This window comes from Pipistrellus hanaki, assembly GCF_964339955.1.
Source record: "Pipistrellus hanaki genome assembly, chromosome: 11".
Taxonomy (NCBI): Eukaryota; Metazoa; Chordata; class Mammalia; order Chiroptera; family Vespertilionidae; genus Pipistrellus; species Pipistrellus hanaki.
In genome coordinates this window covers 378,364-396,802 of record NC_140513.1, presented here as the reverse complement: position 1 = coordinate 396,802, position 18,439 = coordinate 378,364, and the positions used below count along the sequence as shown (strand labels likewise).

Here is an 18,439-nt window from a genome sequence, read left to right as displayed (position 1 = left end):
ATCCGCAACTCTGGGCGCTGGGGTCCAACTACCGCCCCGCCGGACCCCGCCCCCGCCAGGCCCCACCCCCAGGGCATCCAGGGCGGGGCGCAGAGGCGGAAGTGAGGGCCTCCAATGAGCAGCGCGAGGTATCAGGGGCGTGTTCAAAGGGGCCTTCTCCAATGGCAGCCAGCGGCGGCGGCGGAGGTTATCCAATGAGGTCCTCGGGGAGGCGGGGTCAGGGAGAGCCTTCTCCAATCCGCTCGGCTAGCCATCCTTTCCTGTCATAGGTGGGGCCGCCGGGCGTGGGGCGGGTCTCAGAACGTCTTTCTCCAATGGGCGGCGGCCGCTGGAGTGGGCGTGGCCGCTGCGCGAGGGCTACCGGCGGGCGGCGGCCGCAGTTCCCAGCGCGCGCTGGCTCGGGCTGCCGCTCCGCAGCATGGCCGGCCTGGGGCGGCCGGGCCCGGGGCCCCGCGCCGGGATGCCCGCCTGGAAGCGGGAGATCCTGGAGCGGAAGCGGGCCAAGCTGGCGGCCCTGAGCGGGGGCTCGGCGCCGGCGCCCGCGGCGGACGCGGCGGGACCCGCGGAGCCGGCGGGCGAGCGGCTGGTGCTGGCCGACAGCCTGGGCCCGCTGAGTGAGAACCCGTTCATGCGGCTCGAGTCGGAGCGGCGGCGCGGCGCGCGGCGCGGCGGGGGCACGGGCGCGGGCGCGGCGGGGGCGCGGCCGGTGCAGCAGCTCCTGGAGCTGTACCGCCGGGTGCCGGGCGTGCGCACCATCCGCGCCGACAACATCCTCATCATCGAGTCGCTGCCCGGCTTCCCGCCCGCCGCCCCCGACCCCGCCGCCGGCCTGGCCGCCCGCATCCGCGCCGCCGAGGTGCTGGTGTACGAGGCGCCGCCGTCGCCCGGCCGCGTCAGCCGGCTGCTCCAGAAGTTCGACCCGCCGGCCGCGCCGCGCCGCCGCGGGAGCCCGGAGCGCGGCCGCCCGCCGCCGCCGCCGCCGCCGCCGCCCCAGCAGCCCGGCCTCGGCCCGGCCGCCCCGCGCCTGGGCGAGCGCGCCGCCTGCCCGGAGCCCGAGCGGCGCGGCCCGGGGCCCGGCGCCCGGCGCAGCGACTTCGTGCAGAAGACCGGCAGCAACTCGTTCACCGTCCACCCTCGGGGCCTGCACCGCGGGCCGGGCGCTCCCCCGCTCCCCAACGGGCCCGCCGCCCCGGAGCCCCCGGCCGGCGCTGCCAACGGCTTCGCGGGCTCCGGCCCTGGGCCCGGCGGGCACAAGCCAAAGGTGGAGTCGGGGGAGCCTCCCGCCCACCCGCCCCCCAGCCCCCGGACCCCCAGTGCCACTCCCGCCTCGCCCCCGGCCTTGCCCAGGCCCAGCCCCGCCAGTGCCACTCCCAGCCAGCGCCACTGGGTCTCCTCGGCCACCAGCGCCAACGACTCCTTCGAGATCCGGCCTGCCTCCAAGCCAGACATGGACGCGATTCCCGCGGGGGACCTGCAGGCCCGGGCCCTGGCCAGCCTCCGCGCGAACTCCCGAAACTCCTTCGTGTTCGTCCCCAAGCGCAAGGCGGCCGGGGCCCCTCCGCCCCCGGGGAGGCAGCCTGCGAGGCTGCCAGCGGGACCGGCTGCCGGGGCCTCCCAGCGCCCGCAGCGCGGAGCCCAGCTGGCGTCCGGGGCTGCCGGCGCACCCGCCCAAGAGCGGGGCCCCTGGAGGGCCCAGGAGGGGGCCTGCCCCCGGCCGGCCACTGCCCTCGTGGACCAGACGGCTCGGTGGCAGCGGTCGTCCTTGCCGCCTCCCTCCCTCCCCGCGGCCGCCGAAGCCGAGCCTTTCCAGGGCTCCGGGGGTCCCGGCGTGGCCAAGAACGGCGGGGAGCCTGGGAGGCCGGGGCTCCCCGTCACCTTCATCGACGAGGTGGACTCCGACGACGAGGCCCCCCAAGAAGCCAAACTGCCCTGCCCGGGGGCCGGGGGGCCTCCCCAGCACCGCCCGTCGGAGCGCCTGCACCAGGGCGGCAGCACCTTCACGGTGGTGCCCAAGCGGAAGCCCGGGGCCCTGCAGGCCGGCGGGGAGCCGGGGCCCCCCGAGGCCGAGGAGGCGGAGGGGGAGCGCGGCCTGGGGACCGCGCCGAAGAAGCGCTACCCCACGGCGCACGAGATCGAGGTCATCGGCGGCTACCTAGCCCTGCAGAAGTCCTGCCTCACCAAGGCCGGCTCCTCCCGGAAGAAGGTGCGTGGTGGGTCCGGGTGCCCGGTCAGGAGGACCCCTGGCCTGGGAGGGGCTGCTTCGGGGGCCACAGGGGAGCTGGGGCTGGGGGCCCCTGACCTGGGCCCCCGTAGGGCCCTGTGAACCAGGGGCTGTGGGCACCGATCGCCGCTCGGCCTGGATAGGCTAGTGTGGAGGGCGGGCCCGCAGCACCTGTGTCGGCTTTGGAGGCTTTGCCTGGAATTGGCCCGCAGGGCTGTCTCCCTGAGGCCGTTTGGAAAAAAGTGTGAGCCTGTGGCTTCACCTGGTCCCCGGGTGACTGCGGGGGCGCCCTGCATGACCGCCTGGACTCCCCGCCGGCTCAGGCAGCGAGTGCCAGGACGGCAGGGGGAGGGGCAGGGGCTGGAGGGACCCCAGCCCCCGAGCAGTCGGACCTGGTCTGGTGAGAGCGTCTGGAGCTCGTGGGTGCCAGGCTTAGCTTGATGCTGGGGTGTGATGCTGGGGAAAGACAGGACACCCCACCTTGCTGGGAGGGGCTGAGGGCAGAGACCCAGGTGCCCCAGGGAGCCTCCTTCCCTAGCCTTGCCCTGCCTGGTGGCCCGGAACCCTCCGGGCACAGGACTACGTTCCTCAGATTCTTCTGGCCGCTCTATCGCCTGCATCGGCCGGAGGCGAATTCCAGGCCAGCTCCCGTGACCCCCTTGCGGGCAGCGGGCGGGTGCCCTTCCTGGGGAACCGAGGGCCCCTCCCTTAGCTGCTGGGGTCCTGGGCCCTGAGGCCACCTCTGCTCCAGCCTCAGTTTCCCGGACACGCCACCTCCTCCTGTTTCCTTCCTTCTGACTTCCTGCCCTGGAGTGGCCTTGGCACCGCCTCTCCTCCTGGTGCCATCCTCCCCTCCCCTGGTGAGGGCATCTGTGCCCCTGCCAGCTCCCACTGCTGGGTCAGGCAGCCACGCCGGCTCCCCAAGTGCTGCCCGCCCGGCCTGGCCTTGTCTTTGGGGCCACCCGCCATAATCTGCCCCCCTTCCCCTCTCCCTTCCCCTCCCTGCTCTTCCCCTTCCCCTTCCCTTCCCTGCTCTTCTCCTTCCAGCTGCCCCATCCACCCAGTAGCCATGGCCACCAGCCCCACCCCAACTTGCAGGCCCTCGTCTGCCCCTCCCTCGTTTGCTTTCTGACCCTTGACCTCCACTCCCCGTGAGCCGGGAACTGGAGGTGATAACGCCCCGCCCGGAATGACAGTGAGGTCACGGGGCGCAGGGTGGGCCTGTCCCGGCGGGAGCCTGGCTCCTTCCTGGAACGGAGGCTGCAGGCTCGAGCCTGTTCTGCCCCCCCAGCTGGGCACTGCGCTGGGGTCGCTCAGCGCGGGGCCGAGGTGGGGCAGGGAGAGGGATGGGAGGAAGCCGTTCTGGGCTCCGGCCATCCTGAGGGTCCTGGGTCCAGATGGACGAGCCTGGCGTGACCAGGCGGCCTGGCTGGGGCCTGGCCGGAGCAGCGCAACCTGCTGGCAGCAACTTCCTGCCTGGGATGCACCAGCTGCCCTGCCCAGGAAGGGCCAGACAAATGGGGGGTGGGGTGGGGGGTGGGGCTGCCCAGCCCTTTAGAGCACTCCATCAGCCTCGGGCTGCCCCTCTCTCTTCTGTCTGGTCCCTGGGCCCCCCAGGCCCTGGGCCCTGGCCTTGTCCTCACCGACCACCCAGCACCTGCTCCCTCACCCCTGTGGGACTCGGTGGGCTGCCGGCCCGGAGGACATTGGAGTGACCACACTCACTCTGACCCCTGAGGGGCTGCCGCCCTGGGCAGTGCAGGAGGTGCTGGTGCCTTTTCCAGGCAGGTTCGGGGTCCCCCGGGGGCTGTTGGGGCCGCGGGTTCGGGGAGCCTGCCCCCGGCTGGCACCGCCCTGGAGGGTGCTGTGCCCTGTGTGCTTCCCAGGGCTCCGCTCTGCCCCGGTGGTGGGGGCACCAGCCGCCGGTGCTCCGGGAGGCCTGCCTGGCGGGCACACCTCCCCACTTAGTTATCGCTCAGAATCACAGATGCTCTATCGCTCTCCGGGGACCTGGGGTGGCTGCTGCGGCCTTGATCCCTCACCCTGCCGCCCCGGCCACTGGGTGGGGCTGCCTGAGCCTCCACCCGCCTCCCAGGGGATCCCGCTGGGCCTCCCTTTGTGAGGGGCCGGGCTCCGGCCTGTCTGTGGCTCCTTCCCTCCTCTGCACTCTCTCAGCGCCTCCCCTGCTGGTCCTCTGCCCTCCCCCCATGCTGGTGACCCCAACCCCAACTCCCAACCCACTGGCACGGCCGAGGCACCTCCGCCACCACCTCCCTGCCAGGGTGGGGCCGCACCCTCCTGTCGTGTGGGGCGCGTACCAGGTGCCTGGCCTCGCCTCTCATCTGCCCTGAGGGGGCCCCCACCCCCCAGCTTCCTGCAGGTGCCCCCAAGGTCGCCCTAGAACCCAGACCCGGGACAGGTCTGGACCCTGCCCAGCTTCCCCCCCCCCCCCCCCCCCCCCCCCCGCTCCGCCCGCAGGGGGTCTCCCTGGGAGGTCAGAGCTTGGACTGGGTGGGGGTGGGGCCAACAGGTGTGGAGAGTGAGGGTGGGGCCTCATCCCAGCTGGAGCTGGTTGAGCCCAGTCAGCCCAGAGTCCCGGTTGCCTTGCGTGGGTGGGCGGGGCCAGGGGCACAAAGGCCCAGTGAGAGTGGGAGGGGGGGGAGCCGGGGAGCCGGGACCCACCTGCTGGCTGCGCGTCAGCAAACTCCCCAGAGACAGGTGACTGGGTGTGTGCAAGTGCCAGCCCTCCCGCCCTCTGCCTGCCCGGCGTCTGGGGTGGCCCCCGTGTGAGTCACGGGGCATCCTGTGACCTGAAGATGGGCACCCGGGGGGGGGCGGGGGCTGGTGCGGATCCTGGGGACTGCCCCGCCCCCACCCGCCGGCCGGCTGTGCCAGGCTCCAGCCGGCATGCGCCCAGCCCCCTCCCTAGGAGCCAGTCATGTGCACTGATGAGGGCATGCTGATCCGGCCGGCCCTCCCTGTGTCTTCGCAGGGGGATGGGCTGGAGGACTCCGGGTCTCAGAGACAATGCCATGTTCCTGGGGTGACTGGGAGCCCTGTTCCCCCTGGGGTGTGGGGGAGGGGAAGCCATCCTGCCTGGGGCTCCAGGGGCATCTGCCTCCGAGGGCCAGCGGCTCCATCTCCAAGCCAGCTGGCCGGGTGGACACCTGTGGGCTCTGCTGGCCACCCTGTGCCAGGCCTTGCCCTTGGCTCCCAGGGACAGCAGCAGCCATCTCGCTCCCGGCTCTGCCTGACGGGCAGCTGCTCCTGCCCTACCCCTGCCTGTGGGTGGCTGGGATGAGGGGCAGGGGCCAGGCCTGGACTTGCCCAGCAGGTGTCTGTGTGGCCGGGCTGAGCGGGGAGCCCAGAGCCGGGTGGGCGGGCAGGTGCCAGCTGAGCAGGGCTCCGGGGGCGGGGGGCGGCCAGAGTGTGTGTCTGGCCATGAACGCTGGTGGTCCTGCCTGCGGCCGAGGCCCCACCTGTCCTGTCCCTGGGCCCGTGGCTCCATGCTGGGCCGGCTCCGGCTCCGGCTCCTTCCAGGGGAGGAGGAGGAACCTGAGCTGGCTGCTGGTGTCCTGTGCCCGGGAGTTTAATATTTCGAGTTCCAGCAGGGCTGCTTCCATCTGCTGCGGGCGCGTGGCCGAGTATTCATTACCGCGGGGCCCACCCGCCAAGCCCAGCAGGCCGGGGGCTTTCGGCTCCAACGTGAATCCTGGAGCCTGTGAAGGGGCAGGGAGACGAGGGCCGGCGGGCAGGGAGGACAGGTGCAGCCTTGACGGGCGCCTCCTCAGTCTGAATGGGTGAGGCCCTTGGGGCTGCTTTCCCATGCTGGCCTGTGGCAGGCACCTGGCTTTGCACCTCCGGTGGCCCTGGTGGTCCCTGTCGAGCTGGGTGGGCAGCGCCATCCAGGGGCTCAGCAAGCTGGACGTGCTGAACCAGCTCTGGAGAGGCCCAGCCAGCAGCAGGAGCTGAGGAGGTGGGGCCCAGCGCCGCCTGACCTGGACTCTGCTCCTGTGCCAGCCAGCAGGGGGAGGAGGTGTGGCCAGCGCTCTGCTCTGAGGTTCCCTCTGACCCTTTCAGCTGCCTCTGAGGCTTCTGGGGACCCCAAGGGTGCTGGCTGGGCCTGTCCCTGGAGGGGGCGGGCATTAGGGTGATGTGACCCGGGGCCTGGGGCCTGCAGAGCTCGGGTGGAGGTCTTCTCGGAGAGGCAGCCCCTCCCCAGCCTCTGAAGGGCTGATGGCATGTCCTGCCCAGCTCAGGTCTGACAGCCCCCCGCCCCTGGAGGTCACGGGGTCCAGCGGAGGCTGGCGCAGGCCCTGCCTGATGTGCCTTCTGCCCCCAGATGAAGATCTCCTTCAACGACAAGAGCCTGCACACCACGTTTGAGTACCCGTCCGAGAGCTCGCTGGTGCAGGAGGCCCCGGCGGAGGCCGAGGGCGAGGAGGAGGAGGAGGAGGAGGAAGGGGAGGAGGATGGCTCTGGCTTGAATGGGGCGGTGGAGAAGCCCTTTGCGCTCTTCCTGCCCCGAGCCACCTTCGTGAACAGCGTGGCGCCTGACAGCCCTCGCCTGCCAGACGGCAGCTCAGGTGAGTGCCCGCCTGGCCAGGTGGACAGCCCAGTCGGTAGTCTGGGCCGCATGCCCACGCGTTCACATGTCCACGTGTGCCCTTGGCCTGCAGGACTGTCCAGCTACACGCCCAAGCACTCCGCGGCCTTCAGCAAGTGGCAGGAGCAGCCTCTGGCACAGGCCCCGCGGGAGGTGGAGCCCTCGCTGAAGGAGGTCATGGTGAGGGGGCAGGGAGGATGCCCAGCACTGGGTGGAGGCAGGTTCCCAGGCCTGGCTGCCCCCACTGACCGCCTTCTTACCCCTCAGCTCACCCCCGCCAGCCACAACGACCTCTCGGACTTCCGCAGCGAGCCAGCCCTGTACTTCTGACGCCGGTCCCACCAGGATGGCAGGGCTCCACCCTCATTCTGCAGACCCCCTTCTGCCCTGCCAGCTCTGCTCCCCCGAAGCCCACCCCTTTCCTGGGGCCTCCGAACCATGCTGCTGCTCCAGGCCTGAGCCTGGGCCACCAGGGGCCACACCTTCCCTGGGGGTCTCGCTCTGCAGCCGCGATTTGGGGGCAGGGTCCTGCTGGCAGCCATGCCCAGTGACGCTGGGTGTGCCCAGGGCCAAGGACTGACACAGCTGCCCGTCCCCTGCAGGACTCTAGGCCCTCCGCCCCCCGCCCCCCGTGTCTGAGCTCGGCCTCTGTGATGAACGGAAGCCTGTTTCTCCCTCTGATGGACGCAATAAACAGCACTGGACCAGCCCCTCCTCGCGTGGTCCTTGGCCTGAGCTGGTGTACAGGGCGCGAGTGAGGTGCTGGCAGCCGAGGAGCCCGCTGGGCTGTGACGGGGCCCAGCTTGGACCTCTGCGGGAGGGGGGGCACCCCCACACCTCAGTGCTGCTTCTCACCCCCCACAGCCCGTTGCCCTCCCAGCACCCCGTGCGTGCCTCATTCTGGGGCAGCCCCTGCCACCAGCACTGGCACAGCAGCTGGAACTGCCCTGGGGCCTGGACGGCATGTGGCAGGGTGGGTGCTGTGGGTGTTGGGTGTGAAGGGACCGAGGGCAGGGCAGGGGATGGAGCCCAGGCTCGAGGGAGGAGTGTTTCCCTGGGAGGATAGGCCTGGTGTCTGACTCTCAGCCTACCTACTTGCCAGCCTCCCCCTCGCCCGAAGCAGCTGCGGGACCTGACGGGCTGGCAGGTGGACCTAGAGGACGGGGGCGTGCCTGGTGGGTGGCAGGGAAGGTGGAGGCAGAGACGGGTCATAGAGCCGAGGCACAGGCCTTGCTGGGTGACTGGAATGCAGGCCCTCTCCCTGGGTCAGGCCTCGTGTGGAGGCACGGCCGGGACCAGCACCAGCAGGCAGAGCCCTCAGGACAGGCTGCGTGTGCTGGTCAGGTGAAGGGCCAGGAATGAGGAGAGGGTGGAGGCGTGAGGGTCGCAGGAGATGCTCAGGGACACCCTCAGCTCTGTCTCCCAGGGCAGAGGCCTCCCACCCCCACCCCACCGAGGAGCCTCTCCTGATGGGACACAGGCAGCAGGGAGGAGGGAGGCATGGAGCTTTAGAAAGAACCTTTATTGACAGTCACCAGCCTCTCGGGCAGGCTGAGGTGAAGGAGGCCCCTGCCGATGGCCTAGCCTGGGCACCTGCCGGCTGAGGAGCGTGAGGGACCCCGTGAGGCGGAGACTAGGAGCAGGACTGTCCTGCAGTCCGGGGGATATGGGGCTTCAGACAGGCCCCGGGCAGAGCTGACCCAGAGCCTGCACCCCCACTGCCTGGGTAAGCGCATGGACAGGACCCCACCTGGGAGGCTGGGCCCCTGGGCAGTGGAGGTGAGGGCTCCACCGGAAGGCAGCTGCCGCCATGAACAAGGTGCTCGGCAGACAGACGCGCTGGGGATGGGCTGTGGAGGGAGCAGGGAGGCGCTGCTGCCCGCACCGTCAGCTGTCCTTGCCGGCACTGGTCTTCTGCTCCGTGGCCGTGGCCTTGGTCAGGTTCCCGGCCTCCCTCTTCAGCACACTGAGCAGAGTCTGCGAGCTCTCCAGGATCTGGGGGCAGACACACGGTCCTGCTGGAGCTCCCACAGCCAAGCCCCCCCAGGGCCAGGCCAAGGGGCTGGGGGGCAGGAGCAGCCAAGAGGAGAAGGGTCGGCAGCGCCCCTCCCACCCGAGTCCAGCCCAAAGCCCCTTCCTCACACCCAGGAGAGCCTCCTTAGCTCTGGGACACACCAGGCTCCACGTGGCCCTGGGCCGCAGTCCTGCCACCTCTGCGTGGGGGCGCCCAGCCCAGAAACCCCTGGGCACACAGGCCGAGCCCCACCTTGAGATAGGCGGCCTCCGTCTCCGCGATGGTCCGATCAAACTCATTCCGAGAGGCGATCTTGCGCGCCAGGTTCTCGTTGACTCTGGCCAGCTTCTCGGTCAGCTGCCTCACCTCATTCTGCAGCCGCTGCTTCTCCTCCTCTTCCTGCTGGATCTGCCGGCACAGCTCCTCCCGCTTCTGGCACAGCTCCTCGATGCCTGGGGCGCGAGGGGCAGGCTGTGGGCGCGGCAGGGGGCGCACCTCCCACCCACTCTGGAACCCTCGGCTTCGGAGGACACCAGGGTGGTGGGGGGCCCGGTGCGGCTGGGCCACCTGCCACGAGCCAGGCCAGGGTCCTACCTCCTTCCAGGGACCCGGGGCTCAAGGAGGCCCCGCACGAGACCCCCGGGCACAGGCCCTGGAGGCAGGACGCGCTCGAGCCATTGGTTCGGGCTCACTCCGCAGACGCCCCGCAAGGCGCGCCACACCAAGGCGGTGCGCGGACCTGGTCCCAACGGCCCCCGCCGCACCGACAGGACCACAAACTCGGTCGTGCGCTGCCGCCCGCCGCCGCCCGGGCCTGGAGCCGGCCAGCCCGCGCCCTCCCTCCGGTCCCGGGGCGGCGCGGCCGCTCACACTTGACCAGCTCGTTGTTGTAGTTCTGCAGCGCCGCGCCCTGCTGGGTCATGTCGCTGCCGCCGCCCGCCGCCGCCCCAACCGCCGCGCCGCCTGCCGCCCACGCCTGCGCCCGGCTTTGACGTCATCGCCGCGCGCCTCCCTGTGCGTCGTCGCTGCGCGCATGCGTCATCACCGCGCGCGGCGCCTGGCGGCTCTGGGAGGCAGTGGGCTCGGATGGCGGCGGCGGTGGTGGCGGAGGACGGGCCCCCCGGGCCGGCCCTGGAGCTGCGCGGGGCCTGGAACACCGTGAGCACCGGGCTGGTGCCGCCGGCAGCGCTGGGGCTGGTGAGGCCGCGCGGGTTCCCGGCCCCTGGGGCGGGTGGGCGCGCTGCACTGGGCGAGGGCAGCGCAGCGGGGCTTCCGCAGCCCCCCCTCCGCCGCCTCCCGCCCCCACCTGCCCCACCTGTCACCGCCCTCCTCCCCTGTACGCCGCGTTCACTCCGCACGTCCTCTGCCTTCCAGGCGTCCTCCCGGACCAGCGGCGCCGTCCCGCCGAAGGAGGAGGAGCTGCGGGCGGCGGTGGAGGTGCTGAGGGCCCACGGCCTGCACTCGGTGCTGGAGGAGTGGTTCATCGAGGTGCTGCAGAACGACCTGCAGGCCAACATCTCCCCGGAGTTTTGGAACGCCGTCTCCCAGCGTGAGAGCTGCGCGGACGAGCCACAGTGCCTCCTGCTGCTGCTGGACGCGTTCGGACTGCTGGAGAGCCGCCTGGACCCCTACCTGCGCAGCCTGGAGCTCCTGGAGAAGTGGACCCGCCTGGGCTTGCTGATGGGCACCGGCGCGCAGGGGCTGCGGGACAAGGTCCACACCACGCTGCGCGGCGTCCTGTTCTTCTCCACGCCCAGAACCTTCCAGGAGATGGTCCAGCGCCTCTACGGGCGTTTCCTGAGAGTCTACATGCAGAGCAAGAGGAAAGGAGAAGGGGGCACGGACCCCGAACTGGAGGGGGACTTGGACAGCCGGTATGCCCGCCGCCGGTACTACCGGCTCCTGCAGAGCCCCCTGTGCGCGGGGTGCGGCAGTGACAAGCAGCAGTGCTGGTGCCGCCAGGCCCTGGAGCAGTTCCACCAGCTCAGCCAGGTCCTGTGAGTACTCGCGCCCCCTGCTGGCTCCCCTGGGTCCCGCTGGCCTCTGCAGTGAGCTGGCGAGCTGGCCGGGGTCTGTGCCATCTGTCCTGATAGCCATGGCCCCGGCTGAGGGAGGGCTGCCAGGGTCCTTGTGCTGGTAACGTGACAGCTTTTGCCCCGGACAAGGCCGTTATCTCGGTCATTTGCGCTAGCCCGGGCTCCCGCTTTGCTCTTTTGAGCCCCAGGACTCCAGATGCCCTCCCAGCGCCGCGGCGTGCAGGCTCCGGGGGAGGGGGGCGTGCCTCCTCCCTGTGGTTGTGAGAGGTTGGCTTGTGGTTGTTCCTTTGTGGCACAGAAGGCTGGCCGGGCAGGGGCCTCTCCAGTCCTTTGAGGAGGGGAGGACTTGTTTTTGGAGGCAGGTCCTGTCGTACGGCCTGCACCCTCTGGCCACTCAGGACGATGTCCCGCTGAATGAGGAGGCAGCAGGGTGGCCGTTAGGCAGGGTCTTGTAGGGGCCCAGGGCTGCCCTGTGCCCTGAGGGGTCCGTCCCAGGTGACGTGACACAGAGCAGTCCTCATCACCTCTTCACGGGTCCCTTCGCCGTCGCAGACCAGGCTTTGGGCTAAGGCCACCAGCAGTGGCATCCGAGGTTTTGACCCTGAGAGCCTCACTTGCTGTTGGCACGGGCGGGTCAGTGTCCCAGCCCAGGCAGCGCGGTCAGCTGGGGAGGGTGGGGTGCCGGTGCTCTGTGCCCCCAGCATCCCCGGGCACAGTGGGGTTGTGCCCTGCCAGGAGGGTTGTGGGGAGGCGTGCGTGTGCGTGTGCGTGCGCGCGCTCCGCGTGCTCCATGGCAGGGCTCTCCTCCAGGCACAGGCTCAGTCTGCTGGAGCGGGTCAGCGCCGAGGCCGTGACCACCACGCTGCACCAGGTGACCCGGGAGAGGATGGAGGACCGGTGCCGGGGCGAGTATGAGCGCTCCTTCCTGCGCGAGTTCCACAAGGTGAGGCCCCCCCCCCCCAGGGCGGAGTCCCGGGCGGGTCCTGGGGCAGGGGCAGGGGCAGGGGCAGGGGTTTCTGGCAAACCTGGCGCTGCCAGAGCTGGGGACCTGAGGGACCGGCCTCCTTGAGCGGAACCCGGGTGCCGGGTGGAGGCGTCCTCATGGGCTCCTGGGTGCCAGCCTGCTCAGCAGGTCAGTGTGACTCGGGGGGCTGGTGTGTCCCAGTGAGGGCCTCGGGGCGCCTACGCTGTTGGGGGTCTGGGCCTGGACTCTGCTCTGGGTTTCATGGAAGAGCTGGGACCAGCCGTGAGGTCCCCCCGCTGCCCCCACTGCTAGTGTCCTCCACCGTGTCCTAGTGTCGCACCTGTGGGAGCCGATCAGGTGGGGGGTTCGAAGCAGGTGTCCCCTCGGCCCTGGTCTGAGGGGGCGTGGCCTCGGCCTGGCCCCTGGTGCAGTGTCTCAGGGTTGGGCGTCTTTTGGGATGGGGTGTGTCCTGGGTCTTGGCGGGACCTCTGGTGTGTGTACTGCTCAGAAACGCTCAGCACGCCTTGAGCAGCTGCAGGTGGGCACTGGCTGTGTGGTCCCCGTGGGCCTGTGTCTGTCCTCGTCCGGCTGCTGTTGCGTGTGGAGGGGCACGGGGTGCGTTATGGTGGCCCACGCCGCCCCCTGGGCCACCCCCCTGCTGGGCCAGAGCAGGTGGCCGGGGGCTGCCAGGCCCGGCCCAGGGCGCCGTCGGGGCCGCTTCCGGCTCTGTCCGGCCCCGCCACACGTGCTCTCCCCGCAGTGGATCGAGAGGGTGGTCGGCTGGCTGGGCAAGGTGTTCCTGCAGGACGGCCCCGCCCGGCCCGCGTCCCCCGAGGTCGGCCCCACGCTGTGCCGCTGGCGCTGCCACGCTCAGCGCTTCTTCTACCGCACCTACGCCGGCCTGCGCATCGAGGAGCTCTTCAGCATCATCCGAGGTCGGCCGCCCCGCCCCCTTCCCTGCGCGGCTCCCCGCTCCGGGTGGACCCCCCGCCAGTGGGGGGGCGGGGGGGACGGTGCCTCTGGTGGCCACCCCGGCCCCCTGGGCCTCCCAGCCCCGCTCCGGCCCAGCTCGCGGTGCCCGGCGGTCTGCCCCAGGACAGCGTAGTGTCCAGTGGGGGTGGCTCTGCCCCTCCAGGCCCTGCCGCCTGGGTGTGTGTGTCGGTGAGAGGGCCGGCCTCTCCCTGCAGACTTCCCCGACTCGCGGCCGGCCGTGGAGGACCTCAAGTACTGCCTGGAGAGGACGGACCAGCGGCAGCAGCTGCTCGTGTCCCTCAAGGCCGCCCTGGAGACGCGGCTCCTCCACCCAGGTTTGGGCCGACCCCACTGACCTCAGGGTCCAGACCCGAGGCTGAGAGTCCAGTCTCCCGGCCACCTGCAGGGCGGGGGGAGGTGGGTAGGAGCAGCTTTGGGGGTCCCTTGGGGGGTGGCCTGGTGGTGGGGCGGTGCACAAAGCCCTGGCACAGACTGCTTGCTGGTGGGGGCTCAGATCTGGGGAGTGGTCACCTGGCCCCTGGCTGGCCGGTGGCCGTCCTGGAAGCTGCTGTCACCGCCAGCCTCCTCTCCCGGCTGTAGGCGTCAACACGTGTGACATCATCACCCTCTACATCTCGGCCATCAAGGCGCTGCGCGTGCTGGACCCCTCCATGGTCATCCTGGAGGTGGCCTGTGAGCCCGTCCGCCGCTACCTGCGGTGAGCGGGGCCCCGGCTCCTGCAACCCCGCTCCGGGCCCGCTCCCGGGGCCCTGCTCCCGGGGCCCCGCTCCGGGCCTGCTCCCGGGGCCCCGCTCCGGGCCTGCTCCCGGGGCCCTGCTCCCGGCTCCTGCAGCCCGTGCTCCCGGGGCCCCGCTCCGGGCCTGCTCCCGGGGCCCTGCTCCCGGGGCCCTGCTCCCGTCTCCTGCAGCCCCGCTCCGGGCCCTGCTCCCGGGGCCCTGCTCCCGGGGCCCTGCTCCCGGGGCCCTGCTCCCGGGGCCCCACCCCGCTCAGCTGACGGCGCCTCCTCTGACCGGGCCCCAGGCTGGCAGGCGGAGCCGGGCCACAGCGGGATGGGGGGCCTGAGTGGGGGGCTGGGCTGGGGCTGCGGTGCCTGTGGCCTTGCCAGGGAGGGCTGGCCCTGCTCTCCTGGTCATCTCACTCTCCCAGTCACTTCTTTTATGTTACCTGGCTTTATTTACCCGTTGCTCGTCTTTGACCTGCGGGCGGGCCTGGCTGCGGGAGGGAGCGAGCACGGGGCCGGTGGAGGCGGGAGGCTGAGGCCGTGCGCCCGCAGGACCCGGGAGGACACCGTGCGGCAGATCGTGGCCGGGCTGACGGGGGACTCGGACGGCACCGGGGACCTGGCCGTCGAGCTGTCCAAGACGGACCCGGCGAGCCTGGAGACCGGCCAGGACAGCGAGGACGACTCGGGCGAGCCCGAGGACTGGGTCCCCGACCCTGTGGACGCTGACCCAGGTCCGCCCCGCCCCACCGCTCTGCCTGGGGAGGGTCCGCTGGGTGCGGCTCTGGTTTCCAGGTGGTTGCCACGTGGTCCTGAGGCTTGAGGGGTCAGAGGTCAATGGCTCCCAGCCTGGCACCGTCCTGCCTCGCCGGCTCAGCGGGGGAGGGCTGCCGTCCGGGAGGTGACCCCACCCCCACCCCCGTCCGCAGGGAAGTCCAGCTCCAAGCGGCGCTCCTCGGACATCATCAGCCTGCTGGTCAGCATCTACGGCAGCAAGGACCTCTTCATCAACGAGTACCGCTCGCTGCTGGCCGACCGCCTGCTGCACCAGTTCAGCTTCAGCCCCGAGCGGTGAGGCGCGGGCGCGGGCGCGGCGGGCGGGCGGGCCCTTCTCGGCCCCTGTGTGCCGGGAGGCCTGGGTCCCCGCCCGGGGCTGCCCGGGGGCCCAGGAGGCCCGGGAGTGGCCCGCGGTGGCGCAGGGCCCCCCTGAGCCGCGTCCTCCTAGGGAGATCCGCAACGTAGAGCTGCTGAAGCTGCGGTTCGGCGAGGCCCCCATGCACTTCTGCGAGGTCATGCTGAAGGTGGGCGCGCGCCCCCTGCCTCCCCGCCGCCCCCGCCCGCCCCCTCCCGCCCCCTGGCCCTTGGTGAGACCCCCCCCCCCCCAGGACATGGCTGACTCCCGCCGCATCAACGCCAACATCCGCGAGGAGGACGAGAAGCGGCCGCTGGAGGAGCAGCCGCCGTTCGGGGTCTACGCCGTCATCCTGTCCAGCGAGTTCTGGCCCCCCTTCAAGGACGAGAAGCTGGAGGTGCCCGAGGACATCCGGGAGGCCCTGGAGGTCTACTGCCGGAAGTACGAGAAGCTGAAGGTACTGCCGCCGTCAGGGCTGCCCGCCACCCACCGCCCGCTGCCCACCCTGCTGAGGGCTGGTGGAGGGACGGCCGGCCGCCCCGCTGAGGGCTTTGGAGGGACGGCCGCCCCACTGAGGGCTGGTGGAGGGACGGCCGGCCGCCCCGGCTTTGGAGGGACGGGGAGCAGCTCGGCCCAGAGCAGCTGTCCCGGGACTGAATGGCCCTGCACCACCACAGACGGGGCCTCGGAACCAGGATTGCTGCCTGAGTTCTGGCGCATAGGGTCCAAAACCAGGGTCCACGAGGGCCCTGCTGCCTCTCCCAGCTTCTGGCGCCCAGTGCAGGTGCCGCCCTCCGGCCTGTGCTGCCACCCATGGCCTCTCGGCCGGGGCCCCCATCGCCCTCAGGACACAGTCACACTGAGCGTGCCGACTGCGTCTGTAATGAGCCATTTCCAAGTGCGGCCGCCTCCCGAGGCACAGGGGTCAGGACGTCACATCTCAGATCCCAGTTCTGCCCCAAAGTTCTACCCTTTGGGCCCCTAAACGTGCCTCTCGCACATGCAGCCCCAGGCTTACCTCCTCCAGCTCCCACTCTGAGTTCAGAACCTCTCAGCATCACCCCGTCACCAGAGCCGGTGAGGCCGAGCGGGCAGTTCCTCTTCCCCAGGAGCCGTGGGAGGGCGGGCACCTGCCCTGGTTCCGACAGGGAGCATGTGTGACGCTGGTCCTGAGGCTGGAGGCTGATGGCGGGGGCCCTGGCTCTGCCCGCCCAGCACTCCTGCTGTTTGCCCCTCCGTCTGGGCAGCCTTTCCCCGGGAGCAGACTCTCAGGACCTGCTGGCTTCACTCGGGGCGTCCACACCAGAGGTGGCGCCCTCACGTCTGGCCGGTGGCTCCGCTCTGGCTCTGTCTGCGGCACCCAGTGCCGGCTTTCCCTCACACCAGAGGCCAGGCTGTACCTCCCGCCCTCGGCCTGGGAGCCACAGCTCAGCCTCCAAGCTCGGCCCCTGCATGTCTGCTCCCACCTCTGCGCTCCACAGCGTGGCCCTCGTCCTCCCGGGCTCACGGGTGCCGTCACTGTCGTGTGCCTGGCACCTGGCCCTCAGGCAGTCCGTGCAGCAAATCGCCGCCCTCCCCACCCCTCCCGGCCACGCGTGTCAGCATCGGTTAGAGCAGCACCCCTTCCCGACCCAGCCTGTCCCTGTGCCCGCCACAGGACGCCCAGGCCAGGGGCCTGCAGCAGGGGCGGTCTGAGGCCAGGAGACCCGAGCAGCAGGGCCCTGGGAGGCCGGCCAGCCCCGGCGCGTCCTGGCTGGTGGCCACGTCTGTCTTCACGTGGCTTTTTCCCGTGTCCATCTGTGTGTCCTTCCTCGTACGAGGACTCCGGTCGTGCCACGTGAGGGCCCAGGCTCCCCAGTCGCACGTGCTGCGGCCCGTGTCTGAGTGAAGCCACCCAGACCAGCCCGGCCTCCGCAGCGTCCCTGGCGGGTGCTCGTCAGACGGGGACGCAGCCCTGCCTGCCTGCGCTCCCTGCCTGGCAGGCTGCCTGCGCGGGCTCCGTCGGGCCCCTGCTCCTGGCCAGGCGCTCACCCTGCCCTCCGCAGGCCATGCGCACCCTCAGCTGGAAGCACACCCTGGGCCTGGTGACCATGGATGTGGAGCTGGCCGACCGCACGCTGTCCGTGGCGGTGACCCCCGTGCAGGCCGTGGTCTTGCTGTACTTCCAGGACCAAGGTGAGCGGCCACTCAGGCCGGCCCTGATGCTGCCGGAGGGCGGGCAGGGCTGGGCAGCGCCCTCCCCGCGGGCCTGGGGTGACGGGCAGAGGAGGGTCTGGCCCCGCCCGCCCACTGCCTGGCCGCCCGCCCGCCCTCAGCCAGCTGGACCCTGGAGGCGCTGAGCAAGGCGGTGAAGATGCCAGTGGTGCTGCTGCGCCGGCGCATGGCGGTGTGGCTGCAGCAGGGCGTGCTGCGCGAGGAGCCGGCCGGCACCTTCTCGGTGGTGGAGGAGGAGCGGCCGCAGGACCGCGACAACATGGTGCTCATCGACAGCGACGACGAGAGCGACTCGGGCATGGCCTCGCAGGCCGACCAGAAGGAGGAGGAGCTGCTGGTGCGGCGCTGGCGGGCGGCGGGGTGGGGCGGGGCGCTGGGCGGGCGGGGCTGGGCGGTGGGCAGCGGCCGAGGCGGCCCGGCTGACCCCGCGCTCTCCCCAGCTCTTCTGGACGTACATCCAGGCCATGCTGACCAACCTGGAGAGCCTGTCGCTGGAGCGCATCTACAGCATGCTGCGCATGTTCGTGGTCACGGGCCCCGCTCTGGCCGAGATCGACCTGCAGGAGCTGCAGGCCTTCCTGCAGAAGAAGGTGCGCGACCAGCAGCTGGTGTTCGCCGCCGGCGTCTACCGCCTGCCCAAGAGCTGCAGCTGACGCCCCGGCCCTGCCCCTGCCGGCCGCGGCCTCAGGATGGACAGCCGCCCCCCGCCCAGCCCCCACGCCCCTGCTGGTCCCGCCCCCCACCCTGTGACCTGTCCCCTGGCCACCCCTGCCCAGTCCCCAGAGGACACAGTAAAGCAGCTGGTTCTTCAACCCTTCCCTGCGCCGCTGGCTTTGTGGGCCCCTCGTGACCTGGACGTTCCTCTGAGCCACTTGACCCAGCTCCCGGGGCAGTGGGGGGTGGGGGGGGAGCCTGGGAGAGACCTGTGCACTCGGCGTTTGTGCTCTGCCTGCAGGCATTCCTCCTGTGGCCATGCCTGAGGCCCACTCGGGCCCTCGGCCACCCCCACCCGCCAGGCCTCCAGCTCCAGCCTCACTCCTCTGGCCTCGGGAAGGGGCCTGCGGTGCCTCCCTCCGCCCGGCCGGGGGTCCAGCCCCCGAGCTCTGCGCCGGTGGCCGGAATCCCTGCTGAGCTGTGAATCCCTGCTGAGCTGGGCCTTCCAGCATCCTGCCGGAGGGGCTGCCTGGGACATGCCCTCCAGGCCTTGTCCCCGCCCCACCCTCCAGGCCAGCAGCGCACCTGGCCAGCACAGTGCCACACACAGAACCCGGGTGCAGACTGGCCAGGCCCGGCCTCAGCTGCTCTGGGCACAGCCTCCGGTGCCAAGACCTCAGGCAGGACCTGTCTGAGCCTGGCACTGCCCCACAGGCAGCAGAGTCCCTTCAGAACAAGTGTGCCCCCTGTCCTGGCCTGGAGCCCTCGGCCCAGACACCCCGTGGGTCCCACAGGCCCTCTCCCTGCGCCCTCCCGCCTCTGCACACGGCCAGCTTCGCACGGGGCCCAGTGCATCTCCGACTCAGGACCCTCTGAGCTCTGCC

General features: G+C 71.3%; 3 protein-coding genes across 3 annotated transcripts; 2 read left to right on the top strand and 1 right to left on the bottom strand.

The window, feature by feature from the left end:
• Positions 1-311: 311 nt before the first annotated feature.
• TPRN (taperin) lies at positions 312-7,532 on the top strand. The gene is made up of 4 exons (XM_084898516.1): positions 312-2,203; positions 6,564-6,807; positions 6,901-7,007; positions 7,095-7,532. Exons 1-4 carry the CDS (start codon positions 419-421, stop codon positions 7,155-7,157), a joined length of 2,199 nt encoding a protein of 732 aa, XP_084754642.1. The 5' UTR covers positions 312-418; the 3' UTR covers positions 7,158-7,532.
• A 796-nt stretch (positions 7,533-8,328) lies between these two features.
• SSNA1 (SS nuclear autoantigen 1) lies at positions 8,329-9,831 on the bottom strand. The gene is made up of 3 exons (XM_084898522.1): positions 9,712-9,831; positions 9,094-9,293; positions 8,329-8,822 (listed from the first exon to the last, which is right to left on the bottom strand). Exons 1-3 carry the CDS (start codon positions 9,761-9,763, stop codon positions 8,715-8,717), a joined length of 360 nt encoding a protein of 119 aa, XP_084754648.1. The 5' UTR covers positions 9,764-9,831; the 3' UTR covers positions 8,329-8,714.
• A 43-nt stretch (positions 9,832-9,874) lies between these two features.
• Positions 9,875-17,713, top strand: ANAPC2 (anaphase promoting complex subunit 2). Its single transcript, XM_084898514.1, has 13 exons — positions 9,875-10,038; positions 10,216-10,838; positions 11,688-11,820; positions 12,602-12,776; positions 13,029-13,148; positions 13,414-13,531; positions 14,108-14,289; positions 14,485-14,626; positions 14,781-14,856; positions 14,941-15,144; positions 16,733-16,862; positions 17,003-17,238; positions 17,342-17,713. Exons 1-13 carry the CDS (start codon positions 9,928-9,930, stop codon positions 17,552-17,554), a joined length of 2,463 nt encoding a protein of 820 aa, XP_084754640.1. The 5' UTR covers positions 9,875-9,927; the 3' UTR covers positions 17,555-17,713.
• Positions 17,714-18,439: the final 726 nt, after the last annotated feature.